General features: G+C 39.0%; 1 protein-coding gene across 1 annotated transcript in view; it reads left to right on the top strand.

Annotated features, from left to right (window-relative positions):
- EFCAB2 (EF-hand calcium binding domain 2) overlaps positions 1-26078 on the top strand; it is a 128619-nt gene that overhangs the window by 20662 nt on the left and 81879 nt on the right. The window contains exon 2 of the mRNA XM_060090878.1: positions 3963-4033. Within this exon, the coding sequence (XP_059946861.1) occupies positions 3991-4033 (43 nt within the window). The 5' untranslated portion in view covers positions 3963-3990. The remainder of the gene's footprint in view (positions 1-3962; positions 4034-26078) is intronic.

The following is a 26078-nucleotide window of genomic DNA, read 5'->3' as shown; positions in this document are numbered from 1 at the left end:
TCTTCATTAGTAATGAGGAAGAGGAGCTATGTACCTCTTTAATTGGTTGGTAGATTTGCATTGGTAACTACATTATAAAATAGTATAAGCACTAAAAGCTTCAAAAGAAGAGTGAAAGGGAATTTAGAGATTAAAAAACTTCAGGTGAAATCAGTAAATGAAATTTCATAGAAACTGTGCAACAATAATGAAATGAGAGGGAAACTGTTTCAAATGTGACCTCAGTTTCAGTGACTTTTTAATCTCCATTATACTTCAGCTGCCCACTCTCATGGCCAAACTGTATATTGCATCATCTAGAATGGTGCCGCCTCTAACATCTTAAATTCAGATATTTTATTCTTGAACTACCTTCTTATTCAGCACTGATTGTTTTTGAAAATAATTTTGTATAATAATTCTGTGAAATAATTTCAAATTTACAGAAAAATTATAAGAATAGTATAGATATTCCCACATTCCCTTTACCCAAATTAACTAATTTCAACATTTTGTCACATTTTTATCACTCTATCATATACATATATTAAAAACACATATTATGGGGCTTCCCTGGTGGCGCAGTGGTTGAGAGTTCGCCTGCCGATGCAGGGGACATGGGTTCGTGCCCTGGTCCGGGAAGATCCCACGTGCCACGGAGCGGCTGGGCCCGTGAGCCATGGCCGCTGGGCCTGCAGGTCTGGAGCCTGTGCTCCGCAGTGGGAGAGGCCACAACAGTGAGAGGCCCACATATCACACACACACACACACACACACACAAATCCAACATACTAGGTATCTATAATATATGTATTTTTTTGCTTGAAACATTTGAGAGTATGTTACATACAATTGTGTCACTTTATTCCTTAATACTTTTGTATGTATTTCATAAGAAAAAAGATAATCTCTTATGTAAAATCTCTATGAAGTTTAACTTAGATACACTTTTTTTTTAATTGAAGTATTTACAATATTGTGTTAGTTTCAGGTGTACAGCAGTAATTCAGTTATATATATATATATTCAGATTATTTTCCATTGTAGGTTATTACAAGATATTGAATATAGTGCCCTGTTCTGTACAGTAAATCCTTGTTGCTTATCTATTTTATGTATAGTAGTTTGTATCTGTTAATCCCATACTCTTAATTTATTCCTCCCCCTTCTCTTCTCTTTGGTAACCATTAGTTTGTTTTCTATGTCTGAGTCTGTTTCTGTTTCATATATAGATTCATTCATATTACTTTTTAGATTCCACATATAAGTGATATCATATAATATTTATCTTTCTCTGTCTGACTGACTTCACTTAATATAATATTCTATAGGCATTCTTTTTTATGGCTGAGTAATATTCTTGTGTGTGTTTGTGTGAGATTCTATTTTTAGTTTTTTAAGGAACCTGCACACTGTTTCCCATAGCGGCTGCACCAATTTACATTCCCACCAGCAGTGTAGGAGGGTTCCCTTTCCTGCATACCCTCTCCAGCATTTATTATCTATAGACTTTTTGATTATAGCTATTGTGACCAGTGTGAGGTTTTTTTTGTGGTTTTTTTAAAATATATATTTATTTATGTATTTATTTGGCTGTGCCGGGTCTTAGTTGCGGCATGTGAACTCTTAGTTGCAGCATGTGAGATCTAGTTCCCTGACCAGGGATCGAACCCAGGCCCCCTGCATTGGGAGCACGGAGTCTTAGCCACTGGACCACCAGGGAAGTCCCTACTCATTGTGGTTTTGATTTGCATTTCTTTAATAATTAGTGATGTTGAGCATCTTTTCATGTGCCTGTTGGCCATCTGTATGTCTTCTTTGGAGAAATGTCTTTTTAGATCTTCTACCCATTTTTTGATTGGGTTGTTTGTTTTTTTGATAGTGAGTTGTATAAACTGTTTGTATTTTTGGATATTCCCCTTGTCGATCACATTGTTTGCAAATATTTTCTCCCAGTCCATAGGTTGACTTTTTGTTTTGTTGATGGTTTCCTTTGTTGTGCAAAAGCTTTTAAGTTTGATTAGGTCCCATTTGTTTATTTTTGCTTCTATTTCTTTTGCCCTGGGAGACTGACAAGAAAATATTACTAAGATTTATGTCCAAGAATGTTTTGCCTGTGTTCCCTTCTAGGAGTTTTATGGTGTCATATCTTATATTTATGTCTTTAAACCATTTGAGTTTATTTTTGTATATGGTGTGAGGGAGTGTTCTAATTTCATTGATATATAGGCAGCTGTCCAGCTTTCCCAACACCACTTGCTGAAGAGATTGTATTTTATTGCCTTCTTTGTCATATATTAATTGACTATAGGTGTGTGGGTTTATTTCTGGGCTCTCTATTCTGTTCCATTGATCTATATGTCTTTTTGTGCCAATACCAGGCTGTTTTGATTACTGTAGCTTTGTAGCATTGTCTGAGGTCTGGAAGGGTTATGCTTTCAGCTTTGTTCTTTCTCTTCAGGATTGCTGTGGCAATTCTGGGTCTTTTGTGGTTCCATATACATTTTAGGATTATTTGTTCTTGTTCTGTGAAAAATGTCTTGGGTATTTTGATAGCGATTGTATTAAATCTGAAGATTGCTTTGTGTAGTATGGCCATTTTAACAATATTAATTCTTCTAATCCAAGAGCAGGGGATATCTTTCCATTCTTTGAATAATTTTCAGTTTTCCTTTTCCACGCTTTATAGTTTTCAGCATATAGGTCTTTCACCTCCTTGTTTAAGTTTATTCCTAGGTTTGTTTTTTTTTTGACACAATTTTAAACGGGATTATATTTTTACTTTTTCTTTCTGATATTTCATTGTTCATGTAAAGAAATGCAACAGGGCTTCCCTGGTGGCGCAGTGGTTGAGAGTCCGCCTGCCGATGCAGGGGACACGGGTTCGTGCCCCAGTCCGGGAAGATCCCACATGCCACGGAGCGGCTGGGCCCGTGAGCCATGGCCGCTGAGCCTGCGTGTCTGGAGCCTGTGCTCCGCAACGGGAGAGGCCACAACAGTGAGAGGCCTGCATACCGCAAAAAAAAAAGAAATGCAACAAATTCTGTTTACTAATCTCCATCCTGCTCCTTGCTGAATTCATTTATTAGTTCTAATAGTTTTTGTGTGGAGACTTTAGGGTCTGTGTGTAGAGTATCTTGTCATCTGCAAATAGTGACAGTTTTACCTCTTCCCTTTCGACTTGGATACCTTTTATTCTTCTTGTCTGACTGCTGTGGCTAGGATTTCCAGTACTATGTTTAATAGAAGTGGTGAGAGTGGGCACCCTTGTCTTTTTCCAGAATTTAGTGGGAAGGCTTTCAGCCATTGAGTATGATGTTAGCTGTGGGTTTGTCATGAATGGTTTTTATTATGTTGAGGTATGCTACCTCTATACCCCCTTCAGTGAGAGTTTTTATCATGTATGGATGTTGAATTTTGTCAAATGCTTTTTCTGTGTGTATGGAGATGATCATGTAATTTTTGTCTTTCGTTTTGTTAATGGGGTGTAGATACACCATTTTAATTTAATTCAATGGTCCATATTCCAATTTTGTCAGTTGTCCCTGTTGTCAATAATGCCTATTATAGCATCTTCCCCTTCTAGTACAGGTTTCAGCCCAGGATCACATATTGTATTTAGGATCATGTCTCTTTAGTCCCCTTTAATCTAGAGCAGTACTTTAGTCTTTGTTATCTATCATGACATTGATAAACATTAACTGATTCAAAAAGAGTTTGGGTCATCTATATCAATTCATGATCTCATATCTCTAATTCCCTCATCACCCTATTCATTGTTTCACTGATACGGCAGGGAAAATACAAGCCATAAAATAGAAACTCCCTCAATTTCCTGACACATACACATTTATCTGCATCTACTGGATTATTGCAAAAGCCTCTTAATTGTTTTAATTATTTTCATTTACTGTGTTGAAAATCTGGTTGTCTGGTGATGTATTCTCTGTTTAAAACCTTTCAATGTTTTCCCATTGCCTTAGGACGGTCTCAACTCTAGCAGAGCAGACTATGATGTTTTATTTCTCCAGGTTTTTCTCTGATCACAAGTCTGGTAGGTACCATCCTCCATGTGTTCTATACTTCACCATAATGAACAGTTTGAAAGTTCCTGTAATGAAAGTACTAAGCCTGTGCATATATTGTTTTCTCATCCTGGGCTCCATTGAATAAATGGTATTGCTTAGTGGTTAAGAACATGAAATGTATAGTAACTCTTTATGAGTTCACATTCCAGCTCTGCCACTTAAGAGCTGGGTAACTTTAGGCTAGGTACATAACTATTCTAACTTCCTCACATGTCACGTGAGGAGTATAGTAGAACCTACCTCATACGGTGGTAAAGCATGTAGCAGAGAGCTTCACATGTAGTAAGAGCTCCATACATGTTATCACTTATAACTTATTGTGTCAGGCACTATGTTGGACATTGGAGAATAGAACATATTTGGGCCTTACCGTCTTAGAGATTATATACTGTAGAGGAGAGAACCATACTTACATTACGTTTAATGATATTGGGGATAAGTTCAAAAAGTTCTAGAAGAGGGACTCCTGACTTAGTTTTTTCTTACTTCAGGGGCTTTGAGTGTGGCATTCGCTATACTGAAAAACCTACTAGTTTTCAGCTAAAGGAACTGCAGGTTTAAAAGCCCAAATAAATAAAGGAGCATGGCTTATTAGAGGCATTGAATATAAGGGCCAGTGTAGCTGGAGTGGAGAGGTGAGGGTAGGTAAGACTGTAAGACTGTGAAATGAGGTTTATAAGTAGACAGAGGCCATACCTATTCGATGACCGGGTCAGGGGTGCTGACTTCTATCCAAGACCAAGAGGAAGTCATTAAAGCCTTTTAATTAGGGAGATAATACAATTCAGTTTATGTTTTTAAGACGTCACTTGCCTGCACCGTGGCAGATTGGACCAGGGCAAGAGCAGATGATGGTGGTATCTTGGACTAGGTGGCAGCAGAGGAAATAAAGAAGGTTTTAGAGTCTGGAGATTCTAAATCTCTTTGTGACTGCATGTTGAGATTTGGAGGAGAGGATTATGGATGAATTAACACCTCTCCATTTCAATTTCTGACTATCTTATGGTCTCTACCTAAGTCCCGCCCTCAAAACTGAGTTGGGTGCCACTCTTGTGCTCCTGTAGTACTGTCTGCATACTTTGCTGAGTTTTAGTACATCTGCTGTTACAGTTTACTATAGCTGGTTTGTTTTCCTTTTAAATTAAAATGTATTTGTGGTAGATCAATAAATATTTGATAAATGAAAGCGTGTGTTAACATAAAGCTAGATGATGAGTGAATACGGTATTTTATTTTTAAGCCAGGTGTTTTGGTGGTATATTGTTTTTGGATCAAGTCGTTTATAAAATAAGAATTCATTTAGAACTCCTTCTCCTCCCCAAAAAAACAACTTAATTGGGTCTTGACTTTTTTTTCCTTTTAAACAGCATGTCTCTGGAAAAGGTATTGGCATTGCTTGGGTCAAATAGAACAACAACATCATTTGTACTTCTAGTTAATTAACCTGGAATGCATTTCTTTACCTTCTTTGTTCTGTGTTTTAAACAGTTCTCATGGTAAGGATTCCTCCTGGGGCTTATTATTTTCTCTTCATTTCTGTAGGTGGGGTTTTGAGTACCTAGTTAAATATTTAAATATGTATACAGACATCTTAGCTTTAGAAAAAAAGCCAGCTGCACTGTTTAAAAACCTCTATTTTCTTAGGCAGTGTGACATATATTTTGGTTAAGACAGCTCCCTCTGTATTTATTATCGTTAATTTCTTCTTTTGAAATTAAATGTTAAATTGTTTTGGTTTTTTCTTTGTATGGTTTGATTTTAACTTGGTATAATAGATAGTTTTTGGCTTTAGCGTTTCCATTGCTGAAAAACAAATACAATGTCAAATTGTTGGCTTTGGTAGTGCCTAATATGGGAAGAAGGAAAAAGGAATTACTGTGTAATGATATAACTTGCCTCTGAAATTTCACCAATTAAAAAGCATTGTATTATGATATATTAATTTAGTTACATTTACTTTGTAATAAAGAAGTCTGCTGTATACTTTTGTGACCTAGAAGAGTAGGAACAACTAAGAATAATGTAAAGATATATTTTTAACAGAATGAAATATATAGTTTTATTTAGTATTTTTAAAAAGATGATTTACATATCTAACCTTATATAATAATTATAGTAATTACTAGTTCAAAAAATATTATTAGTGAAATACCAACAGATTCTAGTAAGGTTTATGACCTCATGAAAATTAATGCTAATAATCCTGGGTGTGAAATTAGGTTTTTGCCTTCTTTCTCTTTCTTTATATGTTTCATGTAAATGAGTACAGTTTACCCTTGAACAATGTGGGGTTAGGGGTTAGATATTTGAATATCTGCATATAATTTATAGTTGGTCCTCCTTACATATGCGGTTCCCCTGTGTCCACGGTTCTGCATCTCAGATTCAACCAACCATGGACCATGTAGTACTGTAGTATTTACTGTTGAAAAAAATTTGCATGTAAGTGGACCTGCACAGTTCAAACTTCTGTTGTTCAAGGGTCAACGGTAACAGAAAACTTAATTTCTCTCAATCAAATCTATGTAACTTACTTTCCTGAGATACTAAGCAACTTCCCCCAAATTAGAAAAAATTAGACTGTTAATGGGTAACTTTTATTGAATATTACCGTAGTCAGGTAGTAGCTTTCAAAACAACCTTGTGACGTTAAGATAGCGTTGATACCTTTTTACGGATGAGAGGAACTGAATAACTGAGCATACCTATCCAAAAGGTTACAGAGCTAATAATTGGTGGATCTGATCTTTAAACCCAGCTAGTCTGGTACTAGAATCTGTGATCTTAAACATTATACTGTGCTGCAACCTAGAAATGGTGGCAAAAATTTTTCAAAGTAAGATGTTAATAATTTTTTTTATTACCTAAAGCCATACTTTATTCAGATTTTCTTAATTTTTACCTAATACCCTTTTCTGTTCCAAGATCCCATCACCGATAGTACATTACATTTAGTTGTTATGTCTCCTTTCACTCCTCTTGGCCCTGGCAGTTTCCTCAGACTTTCCTTGTTTTTCATGACCACTTTGACAATTTTGAGGATTAATGGTCAGCTGTTTTGTTCAATGCCCCTCTGTTGGAATTTGTACAATGTTTTTCTCATGATTAAACAAAGGTTATGGAACGTGGGGAGGGAGACTACAGAGGTAAAGTGCCATTTTCCTCACATCATATCGAGGGTACATACTGTCAGTATAATTTATATCACTGTTGAAGTTTACCTGAATCACCTGATTTAAGGTAGTATTTGTTAGGTTTCTCCACTGTAAGAATCTTTTTTCCCCCTTTCCATATTCTACTATTTGGAAGGAAGTCACTATGCACAGCCCATACTTAAGGAGTGGGGAGTAATGCTCTGCCTTCTTAAGGGCAGAAAATCTACATAAATTACTTGGAATTCTTCTGCACAGGAGATTTGTATCTTCTCTCCTTTTTATTTGTTTAATCAGTCATTCATTTGTGTCAGCATAGCCTCATGGATATTTATTTTATACTTTGGGTTATAATCCACTACTACTTTATTTATCTTGTTGCTCAAATTCTTCCAGCTTTGGTCATTGGGAGCTCTTCAGTTGACTCCTGTGTCCCTTTGATGCAGTCCCATCAATGTGAGGGTTTTTTTTTTTTTAATTAAAAAAAAAATTAAAGCACATCCTTACTTTCTGACAACAAGATACTCTAGGCTCATCCTTCATATTTCTTGCCCCAGTCCTAGAATCAGCCATTTCTCAAAGAACCCTGGTTCCTTTTATTGGAGAATGGTATTAGAAACCAAGATCTAGCCTCTAGGTGTACTCACTGCTACTGGGGTGTTGTTGCTTCTAGGTGCTCCTGGCTGACGGAGCAAGGAAATATATGTGTTTACACTAACATGTGTGTGTGTGTGTGTGTGTGGAACGATATTAAGCTGAACATGAGTTCATATTGATATTTCCAACTCTAATCCATTATTACATGGATCATTCTAACCTCCTACTATTGCTTATCAGTAAATTTCCACTCTGGCTCCCACCATACACTATCCATTTACTTTATTGTTCAATTTCAGCATACATGTATAGCAGTGTCAGATTGTTGACTCGTATCCCCGTGGGAAACAACTTTGTCAACTGGGGGACAGTACTTATGTGCCGTTTGTTACTTTTGTCTTTAGTCTTACAGATCCCACTCATTCCTAAAATTACTTAGGTCAGCATCTTTCCTCCCCCGTTTCCTTCAGTGAGATTGTTTCATACATTTATAGTACAGTGTCTTTTGTCACAATCTGTATCCCATCCTGAGATTGCCTCCACCTCCTAAATGTTTTTCTTTGTAATTGGCATACATTAAGGTTCATACTTTGTGTTATATAAAGTTCTGTGGCTTTTGACAAATGCAGTGTCATGTATCCATTGTTATAGTATGCTACAGAATAGTTTTACCACCCTAAAAAATTCCATCACTTATTCTCTTTCTTTGCGTTTTTTTTTTTTTTTTTTTTTTGCGGTATGCGGGCCTCTCACTGTTGTGGCCTCTCCTGTTGTGGAGCACAGGCTCCGGATGCGCAGGCTCAGCGGCCATGGCTCACGGGCCCAGCCGCTCCGTGGCATGTGGGATCTTCCCGGACTGGGGCATGAACCCGTGTCCCCTGCATCGGCAGGCGGACTCTCAACCACTGTGCCACCAGGGAAGCCCTCTTTGCGTTTTTAAAAATTTTTTTTTCTTTTTTAATTTTACCCACTCGCTTTAAAACTCCTGACAACTGATCTTTTTCCTGCCTCTATAGTTTTGATTTTCCAGAATCTCACATTATTGGAATAATATTGTATGTAGCCTATTTAGACTGGTTTCTTAGTAATATGCAAGATCACTACATGTCTTTTCATGGCTTGAAAGTTTATTTCTTTTTTATCACTGAATAATATTCCAATATATGTATGTACCACAGTTAATTTTATCGATTCACCTATTGAAAGACATCGTGGTTGCTCCCAATTCTTGGCAGTTATGAGTAAAGCTTTTTTTTTTTTTTTGCGGTATGCGGGCCTCTCACTGTTGTGGCCTCTCCCGCTGCGGAGCACAGGCTCCGAATGTGCAGGCCCAGCAGCCATGGCTCACGGGCCCAGCTGCTCTGCGGCATGTGGGATCCTCCCGGACCAGGGCACGAACCTGTGTCCCCTGCATCGGCAGGCGGACTCTCAACCACTGTGCCACCAGGGAAGCCCCATGAGTAAAGCTTTTATAAACATTCAAGTGCAGGTTATTGTGGGGACATAAGTTTTCAGCTCATTTGGGTAAATATCAAGGTGTGTAATTGATGGATCATGTATGTAAGACTATGTTTACCATTGTAAGAAACTACCAAACTGTCTTGCAAAGTGAGTGTGCCATTTTGCATTCCAACTGGCGATGAATGACTCTTCCTGTTGCTCCACGTCTTTGTCAGCATTTGGTACTGTTAGTTATTTGACTTTTAGCCATTCAAATATGTGAGTGGTGGTGTCTCACTGTTTTTTTTTAATATCTTTATTAGAGTATAATTGCTTTACAATGTTGTGTTAGTTTCTGCTGTATAACCAAGTGAATCAGCTATATGTATACATATATCCCCATATCCCCTCCCTCTTGCGCCTCCCTCTCACCCTCCATCCCACCCCTCTAGGTGGTCACACAGCACAGAGTTGATCTTCCTGTGCTATGCAGCTGCTTCCCACTAGCTGTCTATTTTACATTTGGTAGTGTATATATGTCAGTGCTGCTCTCTCACTTCATCCCAGCTTACCCGTCCCCCGCCCTGTGTCCTCAAGTCCACTCTCTATGTCTGTGTCTTTATTCCTGTCCTGCCCCTAGGTTCATCAAAATCATTTTTATTTAGATTCCATATATATATATGTTAGCATACGGTATTTGTTTTTCTGTTTCTGACTTACTTCACTCTGTATGACAAACTCTTAGTCCATCCACCTCACTACAGGTAAATCAATTTTGTTTCTTTTTATGGCTGAGTAATATTCCATTGTATATATGTGTCACATCTTCTTTATCCATTCATCTGTCAGTGGACACTTAGGTTGCTTCCATATCCTGGCTAATGTAAATAGTGCTGCAGTGAACATTGTGGTACATGACTCTTTTTGAATTATGGTTTTCTCAGGGTGTATGCCCAGCAGTGGGATTGCTGGGTCGTATGATAGTTCTATTTTTAGTTTTTTAAGGAACCTTCATACTGTTCTCCATAGTGGCTGTATCAGTTAACATTCCCACCAACAGTGCAAGAGGGTTCCCTTTTCTCCACACCCACTCCAGCATTTATTGTTCGTAGATTTTTTGATGATGGCCATTCTGACTGGTGTGAGGTGACACCTCATTGTAGTTTTTTTTTTTTTTTTTTTTTTTTTGCTGTACGCGGGCCTCTCTCACTGCTGTGGCCTCTCCCGTTGCGGAGCACAGGCTCCGGACACACAGGCTCCGCGGCCATGGCTCGCGGGCCCAGCCGCTCCGCGGCATGTGGGATCTTCCGGGATCGGGGCACGAACCCGTGTCCCCTGCATCGGCAGGCGGACTCTCAACCACTGCGCCACCAGGGAAGCCCGCATTGTAGTTTTGATTTGCGTTTCTCTAATGATTAGTGATGTTGAGCATCCTTTCATGTGTCTGTTGGCAATCTGTATATCTTTGGAGAAAGTCTATTTAGGTCTTCTGTGCATTTTGGGATTGGATTGTTTGTTTTTTTAATATTGAGCTGCATGAGTTGCTTGTAAATTTTGCAGATTAATCCTTTGTCACTTGCTTCATTTGCAAATATTTTCTCCCATTCTGAGTGTTGTCTTTTGGTCTTGTTTATGGTTTCCTTTGCTGTGCAAAAGCTTTGAAGTTTCGTTAGGTCCCATTTGTTTGTTTTTGTTTTTATTTCAGTTTTTCTAGGAGGTGGGTCAAACAGGATCTTGCTGTGATTTATGTCAAAGAGTGTTCTTCCTGTGTCGTTCTCTAAGAGTTTTATAGTGTCTGGCATTACATTTAGGTCTTTAATCCATTTTGAGTTTATTTTTGTGTATGGTATTAGGGAGTGTTCTAATTTCATTCTTTTACATGTAGCTGTCCAGTTTTACCAGCACCACTTACTGAAGAGGCTGTCTTTTCTCCGTTGTATATTCTTGCCTCCTTTATCAAAGATAAGGTGACCATATGTACGTGGGTTTATCTCTGGGCTTTCTATCCTGTTCCACTGATCTGTATTTCTGTTTTCTTCCAGTACCATACTCTCTTGATGACTGTAGCTTTGTAGTAGAGTCTGAAGTCCGGGAGCCTGATTCCTCCAGCTCCGGTTTTCTTTCTCAATACTGCTTTGTCTATTTGGGGTCTTGTGTTTCCATACAAATTGTGAAATTTTTTGTTCTAGTTCTGTGAAAGATGCCATTGGTAGCTTGATAGGGATTGCATTGAATCTATAGATTGCTTTGGGTGGTATAGTCATTTTCACAATGTTGATTCTTCCAATCCAAGAACATAGTATATCTCTCCATCTGTTTGTATCATCTTTAATTTCTTTCTTCAGTGTCTTATAGTTTTCTGCATACAGGTCTTTTGTCTCCTTAGGTAGGTTTATTCCTAGGTATTTTATTCTTTTCATTGTAGTGGTAAATGGCAGTGGTTCCTTAATTTCTGTTTCAGACTTTTCATCATTAGTGTATAGGAATGCAAGAGGTTTCTGTGCATTAAACTTGTATCCTGCAACTTTACCAAATTCATTGATTAGCTCTAGTAGTTTTCTGGTAGCATCTTTAGGATTCTCTGTGTATACTGTCATGTCATCTGCAAACAGTGACGGTTTTACTTCTTTTCCGATTTGGATTCCTTTTATTTCTTTTTCTTCTCTGATTGCTGTGGGTAAAACTTCCAAAACTATGTTGAATAATAGTGGTGAGAGGGGCACCTCTCAAGACGAGAGTTGTCTTGTTCCTGATCTTAGAAGAAGTGGTTTCAGTTTTCACCATTGAGAACAATTTTGGCTGTGGGTTTGTCATATATGGCCTTTATTATGTTCAGGTAAATGTCTTCTATGCCTACTTTCTGGAGGTATTTTATCTAAATGGGTGCTGAATTTTGTTGAAAGTTTTTTTCTGCATCTATTGAGATGATCATATGGTTTTTCTTCTTCAATTTGTTAATATGGTGTATCACATTGATTGATTTGCAAATATCAAAGAATCCTTGAATTCCTGGGATAAATCCCACTTGATCATGGTGTATGATCCTTTTAATGTGCTGTTGGATTATGTTTACTAGTATTTTGTTGAGAATTTTTGCATCTATGTTCATCGGTGATATTGGCCTGTAGTTTTCATTTTTTTGTGATATTTTTGTCTGGTTTTGGTATCAGGGTGATGGTGGTCTTGTAGAATGAATTTGGAAGTGTCCCTCCCTCTGCTATATTTTGGAAGAGTTTGAGAAGGATAGGTGTTAGGTCTTCTGTAAATATTTGATAGAATTCGCCTGTGAAGCTATCTGGTCCTGGGCTTTTGTTTGTTGGAAGATTTTTAATCACAGTCTCAATTTCAGTGCTTGTGATTGGTCTGTTTATATTTTCTATTTCTTCCTGGTTCAGTCTCGGAAGGTTTTGCTTTTCTAAGAATTTGTCCATTTTTTCCAGATTGTCCACTTTATTGGCATATAGTTGCTTGTAGTAATCTCTCATGATGCTTTGTATTTCTGCAGTGTCAGTTGTTACTTCTCCTTTTTCATTTCTAATTGTGTTGATTTGAGTCTTCTCCCTTTTTTTTTTTGATGAGTATGGCTAATGGTTTATCAATTTTGTGTGTCTTCTCAAAGAACCAGCTTTTAGTTTTATTAATCTTTGCTGTTTCCTTCATTTCTTTTTCATTTATTTCTGATCTGATCTTTGATATCTTTCCTTCTGGTAACTTCGGGGTTTTTTTGTTGTTGTTGTTCTTCTTCTTCTTCTTTCTCTAATTACTTTAGGTGTAAGGTTAGATTGTTTATTTTCAGATTTTTCTTGTTTCTTGAGGTAGGATTGTATTGCTATAAACTTCCCTCTTAGAACTGCTTTTGCTGCATGCTATAGGTTTTGGGTCATCATGTTTTCATTGTCATTTGTTAGTAGGCATTTTTTGATTTCCTCTTTGATTTCTTAAGGGATCTCTTGGTTATTTAGTAGTGTATTGTTTATCTGCCATGTGTTTGTATTTTTTACAGTTTTTTTTCCTGCTGTAATAGATATCTAGTCTCATAGCGTTGTGGCTGGAAAAGATACTTGATATGATTTCAATTTTCTTGAATTTACCAAGGCTTCATTTCTGACCCAAGATCTATGGTGGAGAATGAGCACTTGAGAAGAAAGTGTATTCTGTTGTTTTTGGATGGAATGGCCTATAAATATCAATTAAGTCCATTTGGTTTTATGTGTCATTTAAAGCTTGTGTTTCCTTATTTATGTTCATGTTGGATGATCTGTCCATTGGTGAAACTGGGGTGTTAAAGTCCCCTACTATTATTGTGTTACTGTCGATTTCCCCCTTTATGGATGTTAGCATTTGCCGTATATATTGGGTTCATAAATCTTTACAATTGTTGTATCTTCTTGAATTTATCCCTTGATCATTATGTAGTGTTCTTTGCCTATTGTAATAGTCTTTATTTTAAAGTCTCTTTTGTTTGATATGAGTAGTGCTACTCTAACATTTTTTTTAATTAAATTAATTAATTAATTTATTTTGGCTGCCTTGGTTCTTTGTTGCTGCGTGTGGGGTTTTTCTAGTTGCAGCTAGTGGGGGCTGCTCTTCGTTGCAGTGCTCTGGCTTCTCATTGCAGTGGCTTCTCTTGTTGCAGAGCATGGGCTCTAGGTGCACTGGCTCAGTAGTTGTGGCACATGGGCTCTAGAACACAGGCTCAGTAGTTGTGGCACACGAGCTCAGTTGCTCCACGGCATGTGGGATCTTCCCAGGCCAGGGCTCAAACCCGTGTCCCCTGCATTTGCAGGTGGATTCCTAACCACTGCGCCACCAGGGAAGCCCTCTAGCTTTCTTTTGATTTCCATTTGCATTGAATAGCTTTTTCCATCCTCTCACTTTCAGGCTCTGTGTGTCCCTAGGTATGAAGTGGGTGTCTTGTAGACAGCACATATATGGGTCCTGTTTTTGTATCCATTCAGCCAGTCTGTGTCTTTTGGTTGGAACATTTAATCCATTTACATTTAAGGTAATTATCGATATGTATGGTCCTAGTACCATATTCTTAATTGTTTTGGGTTTGTTATTGTAGATCTTTTCCTTTTCTTGTGTTTCCTGCCTAGAGAAGTTCCTTTAGCATTTGTTGTAAAGGTGGTTTGGTGGTGCTGAATTCTCTTAACTTTGCTTGTCTGTAAAGGTTTTATTTTCTCCTTCGAATCTGAATGAGACTCCTGCTGGGTAGAGTAATCTTGGTTGTAGATTTTTGCCTTTCATCACTATAAATATGTCTTGCCACTCCCTTCTGGCTTGCAGAGTTTCTGCTGAAAGATCAGCTGTTAACCTTATGGAGATTTTTTTGTATATTATTTGTTGCTTTTCCCTTGCTGTTAATATGTGTCTTGGCATGTTTCTCCTTGGATTTATCCTGTATGGAACTCTCTGTGCTTCCTGGATTTGACTATTTCCTTTCCAATATTAGGGAAGTTTTCAACTGTAATTTCTTAAAATATTTTCTCAGACCCTTTCTTTTTCTCTTCTTCTGGGACCTCTATAATTCGAATGTTGTTGTGTTTAATGTTGTCCCAGAGGTCTCTGAGACTGTCCTCAATACTTCTCATTCTTTTTTCTTTATCCTGCTCTGTGGTAGCTATTTCCACTATTTTATCTTCCAGTCACTTATCCATTCTTCTGCCTCAGTTATTCTGCTATTTATTCCTTTGAGAGTATTTTAAATTTCATTTATTGTGCTGTTCATCATTGTTTGTTTGCTCTTCAGTTCTTCTAGGTTCTTTTTAAACGTTTCTTGTATTTTCTTCATCCTGTTTCTGAGATTTTGGATCATCTTTACTATCATTACTCTGAATTCTTTTTTAGGTAGACTGCCTATTTTCTCTTCATTTGTTTGGTCTGCTGGGTTTTCACCTTGCCCCATCATCTGCTGCATATTTCTCTGTCTTCTCATTTTGCTTAAGTTAATGTGTTTGGGGTCTCCTTTTCACAGGCTGCAGGTTTTCAGTTCCCGTTATTTTTGGTGTCTGCCCGCAGTGGGTGAGGTTGGTTCAGTGATTTGTGTAGGCTTCCTGGTGGAGAGGACTGGTGCCTGTGCTGTGGTGCGTGGGGCTGGATCTTGTCCTTCTGGTGGGCAGGGCCGTGTATGGTAGTGTGTTTTGGGGAGTCTATGAACTTAGTATAACTTTAGGCAGCCTCTGTGCTATTGGGTGGGGCTGGTTTGCTGTCTTGCTAGTTGTTTGGCATAGGGCATCCAGCACTGGAGCTTGATGGGCATTGGGTGGAGCTGGGTCTTAGTGTTGATATGGAAATCTCTGGAAGAGCTCTCACTGATTGATATTACGTGGGTCTGGGAGGTCTCTGGTGGTCCAATGTCCTCAAGTCAGCTCTCCCACCTTGGAGGCTCAGGCCCGACACTCAGCCAGAGGACCAACAGATCGGAAGAAAAGGAAGGAAAAAAACAAAAAGTGAACAGACAGAACCCTAGGACAAATGGTAAAAGCAAACCTAGACAGACAAAATCACAGAAAGAAACATACACATACACACTCAGAAAAAGAGAAAAAAGGAAAAGAAAATTAAAAAGGAATAGAGCCACCAAACCAATAAACAAATCCAGCAGTGATAACAAGCACTAAAAAGTAAACTAAGATAAACATAAAACCAAAACCAAATCAGACACAGAAAGCAAACCCGAAGTCTACAGTTGCTCCCAAAGTACACTGTCTCAATTTTGGGAATACTCATTGTCTATTCAGGTATTCCACAGATGCAGGGTTTATCATGTTGATTGTAGGGATTTAATCCACTGCTCCTGAGGCTGCATGGAGAAATTTCCCTTTCTCTTCTTTGTTTGCACAGCTCCTAGGGTTCCGCTTTGGTTTTGGCCCTGCCTCTGTGTATAGGCCACCCTGAGGTGTCTGTTCCCCCCCCCCCCAGACAGGAGAGGGTTAAAGCAGCATCTGATTAGGGCCGTCTTGCTCACTCAGGCTGGGGAGAGGGAGGGGTAACATAGTCATAATTGGAATGCAGGGCAATCCTGTGGCAACAGAGGCCAGCATGACATTGCAACAGCCTGAGGTGCACTGTGTGTTCTCCCAGGGAAGTTGTCCTTGGATCACGTGACCCTGGCAGTGGTGTGCTGCGCAGGCTCCCGGGGATTGTGGGTGGTGACCTGTGCTTGCACACAGGATTCCCTCCCAGAGGTTCAGGTCCTGTCCCTATTCTTTTGTCTCTGTTTTTTCTTTTTTCTTTTGCCCTACCCTGGTACATGGGTATTTTCTTGCCTTTTGGGAAGTCTAAGGTCTTCTGCCAGCTCTCAGTAGGTGTCCTGTAGGAGTTGTTCCACATGTAGATGTATTTCTGATGTATTTGTCGGGAGGAAGGTGATCTCCACATCTTAGTCCTCCGCCATCTTGAAGCAGATTCTCATTGTTTTAATTTTTAATATTTTTGCTATTATTTATTTATTTATTTTTATTGAAGTAGAGTTGATTTACTTCAATAAAATAAAATGTTGTGCCAATCTCTGCTGTACAGCAAAGTGACTCAGTTATACACATAGAGACATTCTTTTTTTAATATTTTCCATTTATGCCTTATCACAGGATATTGAATATAGTTCTTTGTGCTCTATGTTAGGACCTTGTTGTTTATCCATTCTAAATGTAATAGTTTGCATCTACCAACCCCAAGCTCCCAGTCCACCCCCTCCCTTCCCCCCTCCCCTTTGGCAACTACAAGTCTGTTCTCTATGTCTGTGAGTCTGTTTCTGTTTTGTAGATAAGTTCATTTGTGCCATATTTTAGATAAGTGATAACATGACATTTGTCTTTCTCTTTCTGACTTACTTCACTTAGCATGATAATCTCTAGTTGTATCCATGTTATTGCTAGTGGCATTATTTCATTCTTTTTTATGGCTGAGTAGTATTCCATTGTATATATGTACCACATCTTTTTTATCCAGTCATCTTTCAGTGGACATTTAGATTGTTTCCACACTTTGGCTGTTGAGAACAGTGCTGCTATGAATGTAGGAGTGCATGTATCCTTTTGAATTATAGTTTTGTCTGGGTATATTCCCAGGAGTGGGATTGCTGGATCATATGGTAATTCTATTTTAGCTTTCTGAGGAACCTCCGTACTGGTTTCCATAGTGGCTGTTCCAACTTATGTTCCCTAAGGACTCTACACAAAAACTACTAGATCTAATGAATGAATTCAGCAAAGTAGCAGCATACAAGATTAACATTCAGAAATCTGTTGCATTCCTTTACACTAACAATGAAGTATTAGAAAAAGAATGTAAAACAACAATATCTTTTAAAATTGCACCCAAAAAAAAGAAAAAAAGAAAAAAAAAACCTAGGAATTAACCTGACCCAGAAGGTGAAAGACTTATATGCTGAGAACTATAAAACATTAATAAAGAAATTAAAAGAGCATTCTAAGAAATGGAAAGATATCCCATGCTCTTGGATTGGAAGAATTAATACTGTTAAAATGGCAGTACTGTCATTGTTATAATTTTTAACTCTCTGATGACAGATGGTATTGAGCATCTTTTCATATATATGTACATATGTCTATGTAGAGAGAGAGAGAGGAAGAGAGAGAGAGATGAAAATGCCCATTTTTGCCCATTTTGGGTTATATTTTTCTTGTTTAGTTAATAAAATAAATTTAATGGACATTTTTCTGTTTGGTATTAGTCTTCCTGATTATTATTCTGGGTACATTATTGAGAGCTTATTTACTATGAGCCAACTTCAATACTTATCTCTTTATATACATTATTATACTTAATCTTCATAACCACTCTATGAGGTATTTTTCTCACTTCATAGATAAAGAAATAGGCTAGGGGGCTTCCCTGGTGGTGCAGTGGTTGAGAGTCTGCCTGCCGATGCAGGGGACATGGGTTCGTGCCCCAGTCCGGGAAGATCCCACATGCCACGGAGCGGCTGGGCCTGTGAGCCATGGCCACTGAGCCTGAGCGTCTGGAGACTGTGTTCCGCAACGGGAGAGGCCACAACAGTGAGAGGCCCGCGTACCGAAAAAAAAAAAAAAAAAAGAAATAGGCTAGTAGGAGGCAGGGCCTAAATATATAGTTACTAATAGGCAGGGCTTGTGCTGTTACCTGCTATTTTAAACTTTTATATTAATGCTCCAAATTTTTAGAAAATCATGTAAATAAACATCTTGACATTTATTTAAAATCAGGAAATGAGTATCCGTAAGGAAACTGTTTTTTTGGTCACTGTTTTTCATAGTACAGAAAGTAAAGAAAGCTGTTAAAATTGACCAATTAATTCAAGAAAAAAATCAGTTGAATTTTATAGAAGGTGTTTTACATTTTGTGACTGTGTGTTTTAAACCACACCAAAAAGCAGAGATAGGAATAGCTGATGGGAACTGAAAACTGCAATAAGCTTTCTTCTAAACCATAAAGTGCAGTTGATAGACATCTTTTTATAGATATGCCTGTGATTGCACACTGTTTTTAGGCTTGAAAAGTTTTTCATCAAGGAAAACCTTTCCTTAAAATTTGTAAAAGCTGTTTACAATAAAATAGCAAACTATGAAAAGATAGAAACCTATCCAGCTCATTTTAAAGTTAAGTTGGACCATATTTTCCTTAAAATGCAGACCACAGCAGCAGGGGAGCACATTTTAGTATATGTTTAGTGAGTAAAAGTTTTTAACACTACTTCCAAAATAAATTTTCAAACCTTAAATTCTTTATAAAATTTAGATAATGACAAACCCAGATGTGAGAGGGAAGGGAAAATAAAACTAATCAGATTTAGCAAAATTTGTGAAGCAACTAGGATTACAGAAATAAAGGAATGAATTCAACATAGTCCCAGTATTAGTTAATTATTGCTGTGCAACCAATTACTTCCCCAAACTACCAGCTTAAGACAACTCACACAATTTCCAGATGTAGCTTTACTGGGGGGTTCTGGCTCAGAGTGTCTCACAGATCTGAGGCTCACTTACATGGCTTTTGGCAGGAGGCCTCAGTTCCTTACTGGTTGTTGGCCAGAGGCCTCAGTTTCTTGATGCATGGGAGTCTTCTTAGGCCATCTGAGTGTCCTTATAACCTGGCATCTGTCATCCCTCAGAGTGAGTCATCCAGGAGACAGATAGAAAGACAGGTCAAGACAGAAGCCACAATAGCTTGTATAACCTAACCTCTGAAATGACGTACCATTATTTTTGCCATATACTATTGGTGACATCACTGGAATAATGGTGGAGACAGCTACACAATGGTGTGACTGCCAAAAGGTGGGGATAATTGGGAACCATCTTGGAAACTACCATAGTCTTCCCTCTGGTCCCCAATGATTCACATTCTTCCCACATATAGAATATTTGTACCCTCTTCCAAGACCCACCAAAGCCTCATCCCATTACAGCATTAGGTAAAAGTCCAAAATGTCATATCTAAATCAAGCCCAGGTGTGGATGAGGTTCTACAGTACAGCTCTTCAAGTATAATTTCTGTCCATCCGTAGACTTATGAACTAAAGAAACAAGTTATTTGATGCTTACCACCTGACATGAAATGGTGGAATGGGTAAAGGACAACCTCCATAGACACTTCTCTTTAAAAAAGGTGAAAATAGGAGGCACACAGGAGTTACTGGTCCATAAAATCCAGCAGGGCAAATTTTGGAAGGTTCTTGATTAGGACCTGGCCCCATTGACCAGAAATGATTCTAGGTGGCTTTTAGCTCAGCCCTCTGGGCTCTTGGTTATATTCTATTGTCATCCTTAATTTTATGAGAGATGGTAAATGTTTTCAGCTAGTCAGTTTTCTAAACATGTTTTCTGTCAATAGAATTTTTGGGAGTTAAAGACTTTTTTCATTTTGTACTGTCTTTATCCCCTTTCATTCCAAGATGGAGGTGTTTCTGCAAATATAATTCTCTTAAAATATTCATGGGCTGCCTGTGAATCTTATTGTCCATTAGATAAAAGCCACATACACAAATTTGAGATAAGCCATTAAAAATTTATTTATTTATTTATTTATGGCTGTGTTGGGTCTTTGTTGCTGCGCACGGGCTTTCTCTAGTTGTGGTGAGCAGGGGCTTCTCTTTGTTGCGGTGCACGGGCTTCTCATTGCTGTGGCTTCTCTTGTTGCAGAGCATGGGCTCTAGGTGCATGGGCTTCAGTAGTTGTGGCATGCGGGCTTCAGTAGTTGTGGCTCGTGGACTCTAGAGCGCAGGCTCAGTAGTTGTGGCACACGGACTTAGTTGCTCTGCGGCATGTGGGATCTTCCCAGACCAGGGATCGAACCCGTGTCCCCTGCATTGGCAGGCAGATTCTTAACGACTTCGCCACCAGGGAAGCCCAGAGATAAGCCATTTTTTACCTTGAGCTTCTGCTGAGAGAGCTGAGAGACATTAAGCTTCTTTCGAAACACTATTGTTTGGTTGAAAGGGTCTGTGACACCCTCAGATACTTTAGAGGTTGTTTTGCTAGTTAGAATGGTGCCCTGAGGTCAAATATTTGATCATTCTGAGGTCTTAACAAAGAATTTTACAGCCACATAGTTTGTTTTATGTTTAGACTCTGTTTTCCTGGTAGAGCTCCAAATTTGATCTTTGCCCAGAAGCCATTTCTTATCTTCAGGGGTGGAGGGGAGAGAGGGAGAGGGAGAGTGGGAGAAAAAGAGAGAGAAAAAAGAGAGAGAGAGAGAGAGAGAGAGAGGAAGGGAGAGAGACACTACGATAAAAGCCTAATAATGGAAGTGACATACTGTTATTTCTGCCATGTTCTATTGGTTACACAGTCAACGCTGGTATAATGTGAAAAGGGACTATACATATGAGTGAAAATCAAGAGGCAGGAATCAATGGGAGCCATCTGGAGGTTGTTTACCATGTTCCTGCCTTTAAGAAGTTCATAGTGTAGTGAGTGTTTATTAATGCCTACAGGTTCTAACCACTGTGTTAGATAGCCACATGTTCATTTGGTATTTACAGTCCTGAAAGGAACTGCTACCCCCTATTAAAGCTTATAGAGATCAAGTAAGTTGTTCAAGAATTCAATAGAGAACATAGATTTTTTTTTTTTTTTTTTCTTTTTGCGGTATGCGGGCCTCTCACTGTCGTGGCCTCTCCCGTTGCGGAGCACAGGCTCCGGATGCGCAGGCCCAGCGGCCATGGCTCACGGGCCCAGCCGCTCCGCGGCATATGGGATCCTCCCAGATCGGGGCACGAACCCGTATCCCCTGCATCGGCAGGCGGACTCTCAACCACTGCGCCACCAGGGAGGCCCGAGAACATAGATTTTAAACCTAAGTTTGGGAAAAAAAAAAACTTGGGAGCCTAGGCCTTAGATAAAAGAGTAGATAAATAGCCCATAGGATTATTGTCGTTGTATTTAAATATGAATTTTCTTCAGTATACTTATGTTCAGCAGTTGGTATTTGACTTTCGTTTCATATGTGGACATCTCTGATCAATTATCCTTTTTTGTATTCCCTTCTCTATATACCTCTGACCTTATCCTTCTGACTTCTTCTCACCACGTCCCATGGAGTCCTTTGAAGCCTCAGACTTATTCTTTTCTGCCTTTTTACTTTTATTTATTATTATTTTTTATTGGAGTATAGTTGTTCCACAGTGTTGTATCAGTTTCTGCTGTAAAGTGAAGTGAATCAGCTATATGGATAAATACATTCCCTCCCTTTTGGACCTCCCTCTCACCCCGCTCCATCCCACCCATCTAGGTCATCACAGAGCACCAAACTGAGCTCCCTATGCTATACAGCAGGTTTTTTTTGGAGCCTCAGACTTATTCTAAAGTAAATAAACATCTTTCACATCTCTTACTTAAATTAACCCTGGCTTTTTTTTTTTTTTTTTTCCTTCTGGAATACCACTTCTTTTGGGGCCATCTTGAGTAAGGGCTATTCATTCCCCTCTGTCTTTTTGTCTTCAAGTAGTAAGTTGAATCAGCCCACTTCCAGTTCCAATTATTCTCATTTGTTGTTTATAAAAATTCTTCTTCCTTTGAAATTTGTTCCACCTTATTCAGCTTCTCTCTTTGTCACTGTCATTTATCAATTTCCCTCTAGTTTACTCTTTGTTGATCAAAGCCTTTGGCACTCTTTATCAGTTTTCTCTCCATTCCAAATTCTACTGTCATTCTGGATAACTTCAGTGACAAGGTTCATTAATCTAATGTACTAGTTTCATAATTTCTTGTTATTTTCAACTTCAGTGACCTTCTACCCCTTTTCAACATCCTATTTTCATGGCTAAACCCTGTGAGACACTTTGAAATCTTTACTGTTTCATTATATTGGCCAGCTACAATCTCCTAGATTTCCAGTGGTGGTCTGCTTCCTTACATATAAAATACCTGCTGTTGGATCTTATCAAGACCTCTAGTTTTCTTGATTCTTCTCTCCCCTTCCCTCCTCTCCGTTTATTAATCAAACAAAACTGATTCTGGCTAATGTAAGTAGAAAAGGAATTTATTAGAAGATAGTAAAGCGTTCACAAAATCAACAGGAAAGCTGGGAAACCAGCTTGGACAAAAGGGCAAGAACCAAGGAGCCTATACCACAGCTAAAGTCATGCTGTAAGGACAATCTGGTTAATGTGCCACTGCCCTGGACCACTGGTACTAAATTCTTGCTGTTATTGCTTCTGCCATTCCCATAAATAATTTAAAAATTATCTCTACATTTTTGTATTACTTCCTAAGATTCAAAAATCCTGCACAAGAACATCTGATTGACTGAGCCTAGATCACATGCCTGTTCCTTTGTCACCAGAAGACTAGGAGAGGGAAGATCTATCCTTTTTGACTTACTTAGTGAGAGAGAGAATATTGTATTCTGCTAATACTACTATATACAAAGGGATTCTCTCCAAGCAGGAAGAATTTTTGGATTCTGGGTGTGAAAAAAAATGAAGAAGAGGAAAAGGAGAGGAAGAAGAGGAGAAAAAAAGATGGAGAAAGGGGAAGGGGAAGGAGGAGATGGCAGCATCCACAACATCTAATTTAGCCTAATACTGGCTTGGGGATTGGGGAAGTCTGCCTTTAAGCCATCTGATCCAACTTCAGCCTCTTTATTCTCTGTAGTTGATCTTGCTTGTATTTAAAAAATGGTAGCCATCAGACCTGAACTCTCTTAACTTGTTGCCTCTACCTATAAACACACTTTCATCAGCACTCTCCTTTCCCACCTTCCTTTAGTTATCCTAATAGAAGAGCTGTTCCTACTCTTGTTCAAGGCTAATTTTCTCATTTGTATTCATGATCTCATCATGAATGAGGTACTCCAGGACCTTCATTAATTAAGCCTTTCTCCCCTTTAGTTAAGATTATTTATTAATACCTCTTTTATGCCAGACATTGTTGAGTGCCAGAAGATATAAAGATGGGGCTTTCCTGGTGGTGCAGTGGTTGAGAGTCTGCCTGCCGATGCAGTGGACACGGGTTCATGCCCCGGTCTGGGAGGATCCCACATGCCGCGGAGCGGCTGGGCCTGTGAGCCATGGCTGCTGAGCCTGTGCATCCGGAGCCTGTGCTCCACAGCGGGAGAGGCCACAGCCGTGAGAGGCCCGCGTACTGCAAAAAAAAAAAAAAAAAAGATATAAAGATGAATTTGATATAGCTTTGAAGGACAGTATTTAGTGGGGGAAAGACAGGCACAAACAACTGATTGCAGTACAATGATTCAATCACAATTATTTGTGTAGTTTGTTTACTACTAATTTTCCATTAGACTATGAGCATGTTTGTTTGTTCTACACTGTCTTCAGCATCTAGTACATAGTAGGACTCAATGAATGAAGAGAAGGGAGTAAGTACAGGGTGCCGTGGAATCACTGAGGATGTGTTCTTGGCTCAACATAGAGAATGAAGGAAGGAAGATTTGGGGTGTGTCATAGAGGCTTGGTGGAGGAGATTGCAGGAGCAGCATATTAAAGGTTTAGAAGTCAGCAGAAAAGAAAATGAGGGGAGAGTACCAGGCAGAGAGAGGAGTATGAACAAAGGTAGTAAATGGGGAGTAAGTGGATGGTTTGAGCACTTAGGTGTTAAACAGAATTATTAACAGTTAACATCTATTACATGCATACTTAGCATATGCTTGCATACATATTCTAAGTATTTACAGTATTCTGTGGATAGAGTATTACTTCCATTTTATTTATTTATTTTTATTTATTTTTAAAATAAAATTTATTTATTTATTTATGGCTGCATTGGGTCTTTGTTGCTGCATGTGGGCTTCCTCTAGTTGCAGCAGGAGGGAGCTACTCTTTGTTGCAGTGCGCAGGCTTCTTACTGCACTGGCTTCTCTTGTTGCAGAGCACGGGCTCTAGGCACACTAGCTTAAGTAGTTGTGGCGCCCAGGCTTAGTTGCTCCACAGCATGTGGGATCTTTCCAGACCAGGGCTCAAACCCGTGTCCCCTGCATTGGCAGGCAGCTTCTTAATCAGTGCGCCACCAGGAAGTCCCTACTTCCATTTTAGAAAAGAAAAATATCTTCTGTCCTTAGGGACACTAAATAAGTTACCCAAGGGCATTTAGCCAATAAAGAGTAGAACAAGGCTTTGTTTTGGGGTCTTTCTGGATGCAAAGTCTGATGTCCTTTATAATTACCATGCTATATTAACCAAACTTGGCTGCTCATCAGAATCCCTTCAGGTACTTTGTAAAAATACGGATTCCTGGCCCTACCCAGGATACTGAATCAGAATTTCCAGGGCCAGAGCTTATAGCTACATATTTGCAACAAGCTTTTAGGTGTATGTTCTCATATAATTGGCGTGGTACTGGTTTTCTCACACTTGAGAATCACTGCATATGACGTTGAGAGCAAGACAGGAATAGCTCACTAGATCAGACAGATTTTCCTATGTATTGCTAAGGATCTTTGACTTTATCTTGTAGGTGATGGGGAGATTCTGAAGGGTTTTAAGCTGGAAGTGATGTAATCAGATATGCAAATTATGCACACCACTTTAACCATATGAAGGATGAAGTTGAAGGTACAAGGTTGCAGGCAACCTATATCTTCAGATTTCTGTCTTTACTGGTTTCTTCCTTTTTTGCCCACAAGCATTCTCAAATCTCTAAATATTTTCTTCTCTTAGTCCTGCCAACCTTTCAGTTGTGTGTGCTTCCTCTTTATCCTTGCTAAAATCGTAAAAGAAACAGCTATACTTAATGCCAGCTTTCAATCAGTTTAAGAAATATCACTTCTCATTTTCTCCATTTACTGCCTCACCCTTAACAATCCAGCTTTCACACCATTACCCTATGTCTTCTCCAAGGTCATCTTCCATTCAGTATTCATTGAATGTTATTTGGAAGTACGATCCTTTCTCAGATTTGATTTGAAAAAAATACCTGGGATCTAAGAAAGGGATCTAAAGGAGTAGAGAGGGAGGAGACCTTCAAGATGGTGGAGGAGTAAGATGTGGAAATCACCTTCCTCCCCACAAATACATCAGAAATACATCTACATGTGGAACAACTCCTACAGAACACCTACTGAACGCTGGCAGAAGACCTCAGACCTCCCAAAAGGCAAGAAACTCCCCACGTACCTGGGTAGGGCAAAAGAAAAAAGAAAAAACAGAGACAAAAGAATAAGGATGGAACCTGCACCTCTGGGAGGGAGCTATGAAGGAGGAAATGTTTCCACACACTAGGAAGGCCCTTTGCGGGCAGAGACTGTGGGTGGTGGAAGTGGGGAGCTTCGGAGCAATGGAGGAGAGTGCAACAACAGGGGTGCAGAGAGCAAAGCGGAGAGATGCCCTCACAAAGGATCGGTGCTGACCAGCACTCACCAG

This window comes from Mesoplodon densirostris, chromosome 2 (assembly GCF_025265405.1).
Source record: "Mesoplodon densirostris isolate mMesDen1 chromosome 2, mMesDen1 primary haplotype, whole genome shotgun sequence".
Classification (NCBI taxonomy): domain Eukaryota; kingdom Metazoa; phylum Chordata; class Mammalia; order Artiodactyla; family Ziphiidae; genus Mesoplodon; species Mesoplodon densirostris.
Note: the sequence above shows the minus strand (reverse complement) of the source record. Positions and strands in the feature narration are given on the sequence as shown.